A 16,213-nucleotide genomic window follows, 5' to 3' on the forward strand; every position below is an offset into this window, starting at 1 on the left:
GACAGCCAGTCCCCTAGCAGCAGCAGCTGCTCCTGCCACAGAAGCCCCCCAGGCCAAGCAGGAGGCTCCCAGCACCAAAGGCCCGGACCCCGAGCCCACCCAGCCAGGCGTGGTGAAGAGCCCGACCGAGGCGGCCACAGCCCTCACTAGCCCAAAGAGGGAGGAGGCTGCCTCCGTCAGCCCCACAAACCCTGCCCAGGGCGAGGACTTTAAAATGGACGAAGGGAACTTCAAGACCCCAGATATTGACCTTGCAAAGGATGTTTTTGCAGCCCTGGGCTCTCCTGCTCCCGCCGCTGGGGCCAGTGGACAAGCCCCTGAGCTTGCTCCTTCCACTGCAGACAGCTCTGTTTCGCCTGCACCAGCAAAGACCGAGTACGGCCTCTCTTTGTCTGCTGTCGTCGGGTTGTGTCCCGTGGTGGTGTGCGTTTGTGCTGTGCTGTGTCCTCCTTGTTAGATGCGTCTTCAGCCTAATCCAGGGCTTCTCTGAGGCGACTGTCAACCAAGGGGCTGGGATAAGGCAGAGAGAGCGGGGACAGCAGCAGGGCCCAGCAAGCAGCCGCCTGCTCACTAATTAGGCCATGTTAATTATGTCTTATCCTTATCATCCTAGTGGTGGCTTCTGTTTTCCCTGGGGGAGCCCTTGCAGTCGGGCCACTGATGAGCATAGCTTGGGTAGTGAGCTAAGGAGGCCAAGGTGCCCTTATCGGCCACCCTGGGGCCCACAGACAGTCAGTGTGTTATCCAGAGCCAGGCTGAGTCCCCATTGGAATGGCACCGTTATGCAGGAAGAAAAGGCAGACCCCAAGGCCCATGGGGAGAAGATCTGGTCCAGGAGGCTCTGTCACACTCCCACCAGATGCCCCTCACACTCACACCACCTTCTCTTGCTTCTCCTGATCTTGGGCAACCGGGAAGACTCAGAACTCCTGAACACCGAATGATTGTTGGAGTTCCAAGTTCAAGGAAGATCCTTAAGCTTACAGGTTTCTTAAGTGCGATGCCAAAATGCTGCGGCACCAGCTGGGGCTGGGGTCTGAGCCTGCACCAGTGCGTCCTTAGACCAGACTCTTGCTCCTGGGTCTGATCCAGACAGAGTCAGGCCTGGGTTTTTATAGAGGCTCCTGTGTCTGCCACCAGATAAGCTGTGGTGCTGCCCCCAAGAGCTGCAAGGGGACCCTCACCAGGAGCCCTGAATCTCAGTCAGGAAGTAAAAGGATTCCGATAGCCCTGCCCACTCCACCCCAGTCATCTCCCCCCATAGCATGGAGCCCACTCTAGCCTCTCACCAGACTCCCAGTAACAAAGAGCATTTTCTCACCCTGCCCAGGCAAGCCACTGAGGCGTCACCATGAAACACAGAGCACAGAGTGAGGTGAGGGTGGGGACAGGCAGAGCAGGTGGTTTACAGAGGGGTCCCCTGGAATCAGTCCTGGGGAGCCCAGCCCAGCATGCCTCATTTATACCAAGCTGGGCTGCTGCAGCCAATGAGCGTGAGGAAAAGATGTCATCTTATACCCCCTTCCACCAACCCAGGTAAAGACCAAGCCCCTGGCTTTGCATTAGGGCTAGAACAAGAAAGGTCTCATTCCTCTGAGTCAGTGGCTCTCAACTTTGGCTGCACATGAGAATCATTTGGGTGCTTTTAAAAGTCACCATGTCCAGACCAATTAAATCAGGATTTCTGGCGGTACAGCCCAGGTGTCAGTGATATTTAGAGCTCCCAGGTGATTCAACGTGCAGCCAAGGCTGGAGACCAGCGCTCCGACTGGAGCCCCTCCCGAGGGACTGGCTGAAGGGTGAGTTACTGCAGACGCTGGTCTCAGTGCTGTTTTTCTGATTCTCTGCAGGAAGGGCCCCGTAGAAGCAAAGTCGGAGTCCCAGGAGACAGAAACGAAGCCAGCGCCAGCCGAAGTCAAGACGGTCCCCAACGACGCCACGCAAACAAAGGAGAACGAGAGCAAAGCATGATGGGTGATGAGAAACGAGCAAAGATCAAAAAGAAAAAGTGACACAACAGCTTCACCAGAGCATTTCCAATATCACACACACACACACGCACACACACAAACACATCTCATTCCTCTAGTGTCTTTTGCCTTTAAAAAAAAAACTAAACAGATAAACATGGAATCTCCTTTTTGTAGGTTTATAGAAAGGGTTCCTTTGTTGCCCACTCACTTGTAAGAAAATGAGACAAAAAGGTTAAACCCACAGCCAAACTAGGACACTCCGTTCCCTGAAACCATTTAAAAATCAAACAAAAGGACCCCAAATTAAGAATCTAGGAAGCTCAGAAAAAAAAAAAAAATCTAGGTTCAGGAAGACCACACGTGGTGTTGCCCGATTGGCACAGACCAGTTGCAGAGAAATACTTCCAGGCACTAAGACTAACCGAATGAACAAAGTCCAAGTTTATTTTTATACTTTCAGTCGAGTTTGAACTCTGTAAAACCTCATAAATAAGTTATAATTTCTGTTCACTTTGTAATTTGTTCAGTATGCAAAGTGTGTCACCCTTTCTAGCTGAATTCAGTTCCCACGTAGACTCTCGTTTTGTAGGAAAAATGCCAAATTGCAGCTTCTGGGGGTAGATCTCAATTTGCAGTATTTGGATTTCTTTTTCTTTCCTTTTCTTTTTCACTCCTGTTTTTTTTCCCCCTTTCTGCCAACTTTGTTTTCCAGTGTTTACAAATTGACAAATGTTTGACTTTGGTTGTGTTTAAATATCCGTGTAAAATAGCTGCCTTTTTTTTTTTTTTTTTTTAAAGTTACACATACTGCCTAGAGGCGGGCAGGATCCTCACAGGCTTGCTTTAGCACAGGACAACTTTACAAAATATGATTGTTTACAGTGGCTCTTTCCCCCCAGTCTCATTGGAAATTTTTGCCTGTGTGCAACTCAGGTGAAAATCCATCTCGTTCTGGAATGGTTTTGCTTTTTCGTTCTCGGTTCTTTGTGTGTTTCCTCGGGGGTTAGACCACTTTCTGATTAGCCACCACCTGGCCTGTATCTGTGAAAAGGATCTGCTCCCCAGGCATCCAAGTCCTTCCTTTTGAAGGACTTCTTAGGCTTTGTTGAATGAAGCAGAGAAGATTGTATAGTTGGGGCTGGTCTTGGTGAACACACATTTTTACCCCCAACATCCCCTTTTTGTAGAAAGCCAAATAAAATATATACATACAGTTTCCTTTTGAGCCCAGAATCTAGATTTGAGCAAAGAGGATGTGCGCTTCAGGGAATTAGTGTCATTTTTTGGAAATCTGTTGAAGTCAAGTAACATCAGCCTTCTGTTCCCTTAGGCAGCATTTGTAGAAACAAAAGAAAAAGAGAAAAAAACGACCTGCTGTCTGGAGTCATAACACAACTTTCCTGGATTGGAAACCAAGTGGGAGAAAAAAATACAGAAACTTTAAGGGGGATGGGAGGGGGGAAAAGGGAAAAGCCAGCCCTTTGTATAGAAATTTTGCTTTTTTTTCTCATTCTACTTTAGACCTGCAAGCTTGTGCACTGTGGATGCGTGAATATTTTAGTGTGAAACGTGTTTTTGTCATAGTATTGAAATAAAACTTCAACATAGTTTGGTTGTGGAAGGTATAGCAGATAGTTCAGAAAAAAAACTATTCAGGAAACAAAAATAACTCTTCAAAGGAATTGAAGCCTTTAAACAAAGAAAATGGAATAAAAGTGATGATGAGGATAAAGATGATGCTAGGTCAACAGAAGCCAGCCCCCTGGCACGTGTTCCTTTCCTAAGGTTCAAAGCAGCAAGAGGCGAGGGGAAGGCCTGCCCCGAGTCCATTGTGTGGGCCTCGCTCCCCCATGTTCTCACACTTCTGCAGTCTGATCAGTGGCAATATGCTAGATTTTCATTTCAAACTGTGAAAAAATAATGGTCTTGTCATTTGCTCAGTGTCGGGTTATTTTGCATTTTCTCAGCTCCTGGGGATGGAGATGGAGGATCCCACTGTACCCAGTTCTGGCTCCTTTGATTCTAGGGCTGGCACAAATCTATGGTTCAAATGCCCAGGCCCTCAGGAACAAGCCACGTGAGGATGGCTCTTAGAGCACACGGCGGAATGGGAGCCGTGGGGGTCTGAGACGGAGAGGACCCAGTGGGGCGTGGTGGGCACATCCCGTCTCCAGGATGTCAGTGGAATCAGTTCTGCATCTTGTGATGTTAACGGCTTTGACTACCTAGGCCAAGCTCACACCATACCTCATCGAGACTGTGCGTTTCACTCCGAGTGGTTGTGGTTAGGCAAACTGATTTTGCTTCTGATGCTTAGGAAGAGAAAGAGGTATAGTCAACCCTCAGATAACCTGGCCCAGGGCAGCCGAGCCCCTGACCCGCCCAGAAACCTGGCTCCGCCATTAGCTGGAACCCAAGATTCTGCCCACCTTTTGGTCTGCCCCTGCCCAGTTATACATAGATTCGTCTCTGCATGCATGAGCTTCCCTTTCTTTAAAAAAAAAAAAAAAAAAAAAGCCGAAAAAAAACAGAGCAATGCTTTCTCTAAAATCAAAGAGGGAGTCACTTTATTTTCAAGATGTTCTATCTTTTATGTTAAGAGATAAAAGCTTATAGTTTTCCTTTTTTAATTTTTTGAAGGCAAGATCAACTCTACCAGTTTCCCACGTCTATGTGTCTATATGTGTATGTGCCGTACATATGTATTCACATAAATGCTGGCATGGCCAAGTTCTGCTGGAGGGGCGCTCGAGTGCCGTGCGCGGGGTCTCCAAATCCTGAAGGGCTGTAGTGTATCTAGTGCAGCTTTTGAAGTGGAACTCTCTTTTCACACTTTTCTATGGAGCCTTCCAAATCCCAGGTTTTCACCCTAGGCTGTCTGTCTGGATGGAGGTTTTCAGACCTCCATTAACATCCCTACCCAGCATTCCCTACTTCGGGGGCCTTCTCTCTTGTTATAAACTTTTTACCAAGTGAAACATCAATACCACCTTTGTTTCCATTCTCACTGGTGTAAATACTGAGTACTAACTGAGAATTTTGACTTTGCATTCTGTCAGAATACTTGTGTTCAATAAAAATTGAAAGAAAAAAAAAGCTGTTATGGTCCAACTGGGATTTATTTCAATTCAGTGAGAGCCTGTCGTATGAATGAAATGTGGAAATGCTAGTGGTGTTTTTTCAACCTTGTGAACAAGGTCAGTTAAACCCCGTGTCTTGAGTTCACGTTGCCTGGCTGATGGTGTCTAATTTTTTCTCTCAGGTTGATAGAGGAGTCCTCGTTTAGAAGGGCCGGACATCAGAATCGGAAAGATTTCCTTCAAATCCCGATTTCTCCCCCTTCCTTGTTGACCTCGGAAGAGTTATTTAATCTCTCCAAGACTCAGTTTGCTCTTTTGACAAACAGGAAATACCGAGCTAACAGAGTTGAGGTACTAGTTAACGAATGAAGCCAGGCATTCGCCACATAACGACGTTTCTGTCAAAAATGGACAGCCCGTATGACAGTGGTCCCATAAGATCAGTACCATAGAGCCTAGCTGTGTAGTAGGCTCTACCATATAGGTTTGTGTAAGTGCACTCTATGACGTTCACACAATGACAAAGTTACCTAACAATGCATTTCTCAGAATGTACACCCGTCCTAAAGCAATGCATGGCTATGTATGAAAGCCTAGTGTAGTACTGTCTTTATCACCAACTAGTGCGAGTTAGTGCTGTTGGCATCCCAGGTGTGTGATATCAGCAAACCCAAATGGAACAACAATCTACACCTGAGCTTCAAGGTTCCAACACTGACGTAGACACCTGAGGCTTATTCTAGAATACATGATGCCTCTCCTTATGACTTGGCCAAACCTCTCACCACTCAGAGCCTTAATTCAGCCCTTGGAGTTTATTAAAGTCTTGGATCTAGACAACGAGTGAAGGAAACTTTGCCTCAGCTCAGAATTCTCTTGCATATGCTCTGTCCGGCTGTGTTGGGAAGAAATAGCTGATGGCATTGAACTTACCTATTAAACCGTAGAATCGGGAGTTCCTGGAGAAGACCTGGCCACGGGGCCAGGACTAGGGTGAGGCAAGCTAGGCACCTGAGAGCAAGACAAGGCCTGGGGCAAGGAGGCCCTCTCAGGACCGACCCTGCACCTACACTAGTCTCAGGCATCTCCTTCTCTTGTGTCCTGTGTGCCTCTCCCTGGTCCCAGGCTGGGTCAGTGGCCTCCCTCAGGGGTTTTGTCCGCACCCATTCCCAGGAGTCATCCACTCCTTAGCCCTAGGGCCTATTCCGATGACACAGAGCCACATGCATCTATGTGATTTCCTGGGCCACAAATTTCCAGCTGCATATGGTGGGGTGGGGGATGATAGAAACACATTGCTTACCCAGATTTGGAGAAATCATGAAATGATGACCCTCTCCATTGATCCATGAGGGCTTGCTTCCAGAGCCTTCTTCCTTCAGGCTAGTCTCCTCTCAGATTCACTCAGTAAGTATTTATTGAGCCTCTCCAAGGTGCTTGGGATATAGCAGGGAACAAAACTCTCAGGGAATGTTAGTTCAAGTGTGAGGGTGGGGCACACAATAAGTGCATAGTGCCTAATATGTTGTGCTGGTCCTTCGGACTGTTCCCCGGTATTCCACTTCTCCTTTTCCTCCTTCCAGGCACGTGATAGGATGTCATTTCTCTGATCACTTAAAGTAGGTGTGGCCATGTGACTTGCTTCGGTCAATGGAATATGAGCAGAGTGGTGCATGTCACTTCTAGGCAGAGCCCTTAGAAGCCAGTGTGTGTCTGACTTGGCCCTCATCCTCTGCCACAACGACCAGCAGTGCTGCAAGTAGTGGAAGTCCATTGCCCGGGCCCAGCGTGAGGGATGGGAACAGATGACCCATGATGGACACAGAGTCTGCATGAGGGATAAACCCAGGGGTGGTCTGGTAAATGTTTAACAACCAGCTCTCTAAGGTGGGAGGGAAAGGGGATGTATATATGTATGGTGTGTGTGAATGTTTATTATAAACTTTACTGATATAAAGAATGCAATTGACAAATAATAAAAGATACAGTACTCTATAATGAAATTCCGTATATCCAATTGATACTCACAGAATGCTCTGGTTCATTTTTGCTGAAGTCTTGCACCCATAATCAACCTAGCGTTACAAGTGATGAGTGAGCGTAGTTCCAAGAATTTGGTTGATATTTTCATTTATGTTAACAAGTACGATGAAAGTGAAACGATGAAGATGTATGTGTCGGAACTTCACTCATTCCTCAATGGTGTGAGCGGCCTCATTGCTGGGTGTTAGTTGTTGAATACTAGAATAGTGCCTCAGCTTTTTGTGCTATTCACAGTGTAATGGCTGCAGGCATGGCACATTTTTAAGTTTAATCTGCATCATAAATATTTTCCGCATAATTTCCTTAAGTCTAGACAAACACACACAAAAAAACAATCAAGCCCTGATTTGTAGCATTTACTGATTTCAGTGGTATGCAAATATTCCCAATGTGGCTGATTTGAACATGTCGTGACTGGACAAGGAGTTAGGCAGAGATGCACAGCAGCACATCATTATATAGTATTTCCACCACACGGATAAAAGAGATACAAATAACCTCAAGCAGAGAGATAATAGCTATGTAGTAATGATAAACTATTAATATAGATTAATAGTAAAATAATTGAGAAGTGATGTATTTTGAGTATTTAGGGCCTTTATTTTTATTATTTATTTTATTTTTATTTTTTGAGGAAGATTAACCCTGAGCTAACATCAGCCGTGATTCTCCTCTATTTTTATTTATTTATTTTTTTTTGCTGAGGCAGATTGGCCCTGAGCTAACATCCATGCCCATCTTCCTCTGTTTTACATGTGGGACGCCTGCCATAGCATGGCTTGATCATTGGTGCATAGGTCCGCATCTGGGATCTGAACTGGCGAACCCTGGGCCACCAAAGTGGAGCGTGCGAACTTAACCGCTGTGCCATCAGGCCAGCCCCAAGGCCTTTATTTTTAATACAATTTTGTTAATTGTAAGTATGTAATTTAACTTTTAATGACTGTGTTAACAACTAGCTCACAAATTTCCTCAAAATTTAACAGTTGGCTCTCCTGAGCCAGTATAAGCTGGGTAACCCTTTATGTTATAAGTCCTTTGACCTTAGGATCTGTTAACATAGCATTATTTACCCTATCATGGTTAAATAAGGGGGCAGTAAGTGCTATGGATAACAGTAAATCCAGGTGCAGGGGAGATCAGAGTACTCTCTGAAAAGGTGACATTTGAGCAGTCACCTAAAAGAAGTGAGGGCCTGAACTTTACAAATATCTGAATGAAGATAGGCAGAGAGAACAGCAAGTGCAAAGATCCTGAGGTGGGGACTTTCTCCATGAGTTTGAGGTAGAGAAAGGAGGCCAGTGTGGCTGGAGAGCAAAGGATGGGGTGGGGCAGAGACAGAAGTGGTAGGAGACAAGTCAGAGGGATTCTGAGTTAGATTGCACAGGATCTCTGGGCTGTTATCAGAATTTTGGCTTTTCCTTCAAGTGAGATGAAAGCCAAAGACAAAGTTTCAGCAGAAGCCTGACGTGACTTTATTTTTGAAATGATCACTCTGGCTGCTGGGTGGAGAACAGACCAAGAGAGGAAGGAAGAATACGAATTAGGAGGCAATAATCTAGATGGGACAAGATGGTGGCCTTGGAGCAAGCTGGTTCCAGTGGAGGGTGGCAATGGCCAGGTTCGGGCTACCTACTGAAGGTAAAGCCAGCAAGATTGGATAATGGACTGGAAGCGGGGTCTGAGAGAGGCATCAAGGATGTCTTTCAGATTTGGGGCCTAAACAACTGAAAGGATGGAGTTGCCACTTGCTTTCTAAAAGGAGTGAAGGCGCAGCAGACTTGGAGGATGTACAGTCTGCTCTGGACGCTCTCAGTCCGGATCCTGTGAACACCCCAGTGGACACTCTGAATAGGCGGAAGTTCCAGAGGTCCAGTCTGGAGACACATGTAGGAGCTGTCAGCATAGAGCCTGTATTTGAAACCCTGGCACTTGGTGACATCACCAAGGAAATGAATACAGATTAAAAAGAAGAGAGAACTAAGCAGGGAACCCAGAAAAAAAAAATTCACAGGCAGCTCTAGGTCAAGGAGAACCGTCAGAAAATCCTGCTACACCATGTGCAGCCTCAGCTCAGGGGACAAGGGGAGGAGAGACAGTGACTCAGTGTCTTCTTCCCACAGTGGCCTCCTCTTCTTATTCTCCTAACAGGATTTGCCTCCATCTGTCCTGCTGGCTGGCACACATGGTCACTGCTCTAGAGTCTAGATTTTGACTTGTGGCTAGAAAAAGATGTCCTGGGATCCTTGTTCCCCTGGGTAGTTGCATGCCCACCTCCACTCCAGTGGGTGCCCTCCATTGCTGTCCAGGCCCTCCACCCCTGCTTCCTCCCAAACGGTCTTCAGAAACACTCTGATGCGGTCACCTGCAAGGACTGCCATGCATGAGTAGAGCCCCAGCCTCATTCCTGGTGCTTGGGGCAGGCAGAGTAGGGTGCCTCTGAGTGATGAGAGTCATGTTCAACATGGCCAGTGAAAGCAAGGCTCCCATGTACATCTCTGCCCCAGGACCTCTGAGCTTGGATGGCAGAAGCTGGATAATGAAGGGGTCTTATTGGATTTTTTCTGGTGGCCTCCAATGCATTGGCCTCACCCTGGACAGAATGACTTGTGCAGAATGTGAATTTCATGATGCCACTCCCCCCTCCTCCCAACAAGATCTTCAATAGCTCCCAACTACCCTCAGGAGAAAATGCAGAACCCTTAACAAGGCTAACAAAACCCATCTTGGTCACGGCTCCGCGCCCTGCTTACTGCTTCAGCCCATTCTTAGCACATCTCCAAACTGTATTCTTTGCTCTAGCCCCGCTGCCCTACTTGTGGGTCCTAAAATGATCCATCTTTTCTCCTACTTCTAAGAACTTACACAAATTGTATTTCATTTCCCTGCAATGCCTGGAATTGTTAAACACTTTTTACCTATATTTAGAAAGTGAACACACAGCTTATGGTGGCTTTAACAGAGTTTCCTAAGCATAGCTCAGTTGCCTGGGTCCAGGCGAGGTTGGGATAAAGGCAGCACAGGCATTCCATACGACCACGGAGACCCAGGAGGGCATGGAGCCTGTCACGTTCCCTGCACATTTTCATGGGGGCCCACGTCTGCTGTTGGCCCAGGGGGCGAGCCAGAGGCCTCCAGCTGAGCACCGGGCTCTTGGGAAAGGGGTCTCATGGTCTTGAACGGGGCAGGATGATGATGGCGGGTGGTGGGCCCAGTAGTGATGGCAGCAGAGGATATTAGGGAGACCAGGCTAGTACTTTGCACACTATTCAGGAAAAGACTTTCTCTCCAAGGCAGGGCAGCACATGGTCTAGTGCTTTGTGCTAGGTTCTTGATTCAATGAATATTCTAGAAAGCTTACTTGTAGAAGTTCTGCAGTGTGGCGGCATGTACCCATGTGCTGGGGCAATTGTCGTGGGGTAAATTGTATGCAAAGCTATGCATTAGGGTTTATTTCTCTTTGCTGTCTCCCTACAAGTCTGACTTATTCTCAAACAAAACTAAGGAAAGAAAGAAGGGTGAGAGCATGGCTGCCTTCCCGACTAGATGCGGTGGAGTAATGATTAAGAGTAATTCTAAAGGATGGAAGAACTGGGCAGAGAAAACATTCAGATTATACTTCTCTGCTCCCTCCCAAATTCTTCTCCTAGCCTCTGGAATTCCCATAAGACGATTAGCAAACTTCCCTACACTTTCACCTTCTCCATCGAAGAGTGTCTACGCCGCCCATCGTTACTGGTTCTCCCCTGGAGATTAATTCCTGGAGCCTGTACCTTAGGATCTGGGGGCAGGGGCACGGCTTTCTTGCTCCTGATTGTCCCCTCCAAATGACCATTCCCTCACCGCCCGGCAAGGCTGGTGTTCTCTGAGGCTTGTTCCCTGGAGTCCTCAGGCGGTCATCACCTTGTGCAGACTCCTGACGGTGCCCCTCATTTGAGAAGACCTTGGCTTTCGGTTCACGGTCCTCCTCTCTCCTGAAGTTCCACCAACACCCTGGGTGACTCTGGTGCTTTATGTGGACAACCCCTCCAACACACAGGCCCCTAAGTTTGACCTCCTCCTCTCCAGGGACCTTCTCCTTTAACATCACTTAAGCCACCTTATCCCTTAACCAAACCCGAGACCCGATTATCACCCCAGCCATCCAGCCTGAATCAGAAATGCAGATTCCTGCTCTCCAGCACATACTTTGACCCATCCAACTCACTCACTCAGCTACTCCCAATATATCAGTTCTATGTCCTTGCTGGGGCTTTAACAAGTCCCAGATTTTCTCTAATTTGCCACATACTTCCCCTCCCTTAACTTCAATCCCCTGCCCAGCACATCAACCACTCATTCACCAGTACGAAAAACTCCTCTGCCTCAATGTTCTCACTTTGCAGCTGTTTTGTATAACTCTAGCCCCAGAAAATCACCTGGCTGCTGTCTCTTTGCTCACCCCTGGACAGCTGGGTGCTGTTCAAGAAAAAAACACAACCACGCACATTAGTACCAACAGCTAATGACAGTCCCCCTCAACGAGGCTCGGACACCAGCTCTGCCCGACAAGCCTAATATGCCTCAACAACTGTTCATATTCTCCTCTGCAAAAATGTCTTCACTTTCCCCAAACCACCCCCACCCTCAGCCGCTCCTTTCATCTCAGCCAGTGGTCTGGCTTCCTCCTTCTAAGGGAAAAAAGAAGCTGGCAGAAAGGAACATTCGCAAGCCCCCCCACCCCCAAATCTACAAAGCCGCCTGCGTCCTTATCATCCCTCCCACCTTCACTCCTGTACAACAAAGCCAATCTCTTTCCTTGGCACGGCCCTCACTCTCATGCTTTCACGGGATCATTCTTCATCCACTTAATATGCACTCAACAAACGTTCTTCGAACACCTACCAAGGCCAGGGACTGTTCTAGTTGCTGCGGAAACAAAGACCCTACTCTTACAGACCTTACATTCTAAAGAAATATATCCAATAAGCCAGTGACGACAGTGCTGTAAGAAACACACAGTGAGGTAAGGGGGCTAGCAAGTGATGAAGGAGGAACTGCTATTGCACATAGGGTAATCAGGGAAGATTTCTCTGAGGAGGTGGCATTTAAGCAGGGACCTAAAAACATGAGAGAGAGTGTGTTCCAAGTACTGAGGGCCTCGCTCTCCCAAGCTTGTATGGTAGGTAAGACTCCCAGGCAAATATGAAATTTTTTTTCTAATATTGAACTTAATTTCTCCTTCAATCTACCATTCCGTGGGGTGGTAGAAATTTAATTTCTATCAAATTAAGGTCCCACCTCTCACCCTCTCACTCTTGCTGATGAGACCGCTAATTACTCTCCGTGCCCGTCTCACATTACTCTCCCTTCACAGTCTGTGCATGTATTTCCTTAACTCGCCATGCTCTTCCTCCCTTCTGGGTCCCTGTGTGCCCAAGTGCTTCTCGCTTTCCCTGGAACCCCCTCCAGCACCCCCTAATGGCCACACTCATTCTTGACTCTTACCCCATCCTCGGGTCTCAGCTTAACTATTTCCTGATCAGATAAGCCCTTCCCGACACCCGATCCAGGTTGCCTATCCCGCTGTTCTGCCCAGGGCCAGTCTACAGCTGGCGCCCGCAGGTGCAGTCATACCAGCTTGTTAAAATATTGAAACGCTTCTTCAGTGCTGTAAGTAGCTGCTGTCAGCCCGCCCCTCATAGGGTCCTTCAGATGGCCCCAAGATCTCGCCTCTCAGATGGTAGCACCTGACCCAGAGGAGTATCCCCAGCGTTCTGCTCGGCTGCCAGAGCTGGCATCCACGCACACAATCAGTAAAATATTTTAACATACCCTCTGGTTATCTTCCAAGACCAGGCACTTTGTTTAATCTCTGATTTAGTGCTTCTCTTTCCCACCGGCTCTGAACTCCTCCAGAGCAGGCTCTGTGTCTGTCTCATTCACTCCTTTATCCCGGCACCTCAGACAGCGACGACCCAAAGGAGGAACTTGATAGTGCTGACTGAGTGAATGACTGAGTGAATGAATGCACGGGTGGAGTGATCATATATATAGACACCAGCCGTGGTTACCTGCCCATGTTCATCGGTGTATGTGTGTGCATGTGTGTGTGTGTGTGTGAATGCAAACAGGGTCTATACCCGGCCAAGAAGATGCCTTTGAACTTGAGCCCCCCAGCAGTGCCCACTGCCCAGTATCCTGGAGGAAGTCTACACGGGGGACCAGGGTGGGGTCCCATCACAGGGCTCATATGTGGCTGGAGAGGGTCTGCGCTGCCTGCCCCAGGCCCTGATCATGGGTCATCATGGCCCCCACCTTCCTCCAGGCTGGTGACAATGCCCAGGCAGTGAGCAGCACCTGTGTGACGGGGGCAGGCTGGGAAGACTTGGGTTTGGAGACTCTGAAAGCCAGGAACATTGCCGCTGGCTCTACCCCTCACCGTTACTCAAAGCCACGGTTATCGGATGGACGAGGCTGACCAAGCAAAACCAGGAAAGCTTCCATGGAGTTTCCTCGACGGGGACAAAACTCTGGGCTGTGAGGCTGGGGAAGAGCAAACGGAAGGAGAACAGCGCAGTGTGACCTGTGAAGCGTCTGCTGGTCCCCAGGTCTAGGTGCCGGTGGTTTGGCTTCCAGGGGACAGCACAATGCTAAGTCCTCTTCCTGAGCAGGTGAGCCCAGCCACTTGGCTGTCAACCCCAGCTCAGAACAAGACAACCCACAGGGGTCTGGCCAGTTGGAGTTCTTCCCGTCAGGATGGCCGTCAACAGCCTATTGGAAACAGGGCGGTGAGCATGAGGAACAAAGCTGGGCAGGTCTCCCAGGCTGAGAGGGGATGAAACTCTCCCAGGGAGCCACAACTCGGAGCCCACGGATCCAGCACTCAAGTCCCACCACACTCCATAGTTCCGTGTCCTGATGCTGAAGGAGGAAAGAAAGTGGGTCCTTTAAGACAAGCAGAAGGTCTCTCGTGGGCAGCCACCAGCGCACCACGTGGCCCAGGCTGGGAAGTGAGCGGCAGCCCTGGTCCTCAGTCACACTTGGCCAAGCTCCCCATCGTCCCCGACACCGGGCTCCTGAGTGTCCTGAGACACTTACATAAACTGCGCATTCCTGGATTCCAGCCCCACAGATCTTGAGGCTGCAGGTCTGGGGCAGTGGGATGCCATCCAGGTGGTCCTCAGACCACGCGTGGAGAAACACTGGCAGGCAGGTGGCTAGGGAGCATCTCACTTCAACATCTCTGCCATGTGGAGCCTGGCCTGAGGACCCAGCCCCGTCCAGCTGAGGGCTGGGGAAATGCTCCTGCAGGAGGCTCTGCGGTACCACACGGACAGACAGGAAGTGGTGTAGACGAAGTGGAGGGTGTGGATGTCAGCAAGACACTTCCTAAGACTCAGCACTCTTCACCACACACGCTGGAAGGCAGAGTTAGCATCCAAATGAGCCCAGCCATTTGAAGCAATGAGCCACTGAGATGATGTAATGTCAGAGGGACCCATGTAAACTCCTGTACGCACTCGAAAAATCCAGCTGCTGAAACGTGTGTTCCCAGGGCTGGGGCTTAGCAGCAGAGCACATGGGAAAAAGAAAGAAAAAAGACTATGAGTTTTAAATTGACTATAAACTCAGTATGAGAAGATGCAGTGTAGACATTCAAAAACATGTGACACTGACATTGACAGCTTATTTATTTTTACTTAACACTTCTATAACACCATCTCAGACACTGTTCTAAGCACTTAACAAATATTCACTCTGTAAGCCCTTGTAATAATTCCATGAGGTAGATATCATTATTAGCCCCATTTTACAGACGAAGAAACTGAGGCAGACAGGTTTCATAATTTGCCCAACGTCACACAGCCAGTTGGAAGCAGAGCCAGAATTTGAACCCAGTTATGGGTTATCCACAGCAAGGAAAATGTGAACCAATGCTCGCTCTGCCCTGAGCAGACCACACTTAAGAAGCAGCACTGGCCACTTGGGTGTGAACCACTGGAGGGTGAAGGGACTCAAGACCAGGAGGAGCAGGGGGAGGCAGTGCGTACATTTACCCGGCAGCAGAGTAGGGGGGCCCTGGGGCAGAATACTGGAGACTTCAAATGATTGCCCGCACACAATTGAAGGGTTATCAACTACAAAAGGGAGGGCTTAATATGTAAGAGTCCCGAGGGCACAAGGAGAACCAACGTCATAGGGAAGCTGGCGTCACACACGCCAAAGGGAGATTGTTGTCTCAGGGAGCACAGCCCTAAAGGCAGACAGTCCTAAAGGCTAGGTGGCCACTCCTTGGGCACAGGGAGAGGAGATGGATGCATAGAGGATTCTGTTCAGATTCTGGATTCCTTTGATAGCAACAACTGAGCTCCCACCAAAGTCCGGAACACTGACTATAGAAGAAGCCAACTGTCAACGTGATCACAGCCATCGTTCGAATTCACCTTCCGGGGACAGCAGTTAGCTGAGATCCAGGTGGAGCAGAGGGGCTGGAGCTGGGCCAGCAAGCACGACCTGGGAGCTGAGAAGGGGATCTAAAGAGAGGGGGCAGACCTTCCAAAGACGGATTTCACCTGACATCTTACCAGGGCTTACCCCATCCCAGGAACGCTTCAAGTCCACCCACAGTCTGAGAACAAAAAGATTGCGGTATTTTCATTTATTCACTTGTTCAGTATTTATTAAGGTCAAATATTTATCAAGCACCTACTATGTGTCAGGCCCCAACCTGGGTAATGGGGGTACAGATAATGTCCCTGTCCTGACGGCACAGAGTCCAGCACATTGGAAAGATCATGGACTCCAGAGAGCAACATACCTTGCATTGGACTTGAGGCCCTGGTACTTCCAAGCTGTGTGACCATGGGCAAAGTACTTAACCTCTCTGAGTGTGTTTGCCTCATCTACAAAATGAGAATTTCTACCTCAGAGAAATGTTTGAAATTTAAAAGAGGCCTAGGACTTGGCATGTGATAAATCAGGGTTCGTACTTATATTAGTCTGGGTTCTTAGCTGCAAGCAACCAACGCTGATTCTGGCAGATTAAACCAAAATAGGATTTTACTAAAAGGATATCAGGTCGTTCACACAGTTGTGAGAGGCATGGAGAACAAGGCTTTAGACCAAGCTCCTAAA

The 16,213-nt window shown here is 48.4% G+C and overlaps 1 protein-coding gene across 9 annotated transcripts in view; it reads left to right on the forward strand.

Moving 5' to 3' along the window:
- The window catches only part of NCAM1 (neural cell adhesion molecule 1), a 302,954-nt gene extending 297,921 nt beyond the window's left edge, over nt 1-5,033 (forward strand). For all 9 annotated transcript variants that reach the window (XM_046638569.1, XM_046638570.1, XM_046638572.1 and 6 more), the window contains one exon: nt 1,851-5,033. In XM_046638569.1, coding sequence (XP_046494525.1) covers nt 1,851-1,971 — 121 coding nt within the window. In that variant the 3' untranslated portion in view covers nt 1,972-5,033. The remainder of the gene's footprint in view (nt 1-1,850) is intronic.
- The last annotated feature ends 11,180 nt before the right edge of the window (nt 5,034-16,213 follow it).

This window comes from Equus quagga, chromosome 14 (assembly GCF_021613505.1).
Source record: "Equus quagga isolate Etosha38 chromosome 14, UCLA_HA_Equagga_1.0, whole genome shotgun sequence".
Taxonomy (NCBI): Eukaryota; Metazoa; Chordata; class Mammalia; order Perissodactyla; family Equidae; genus Equus; species Equus quagga.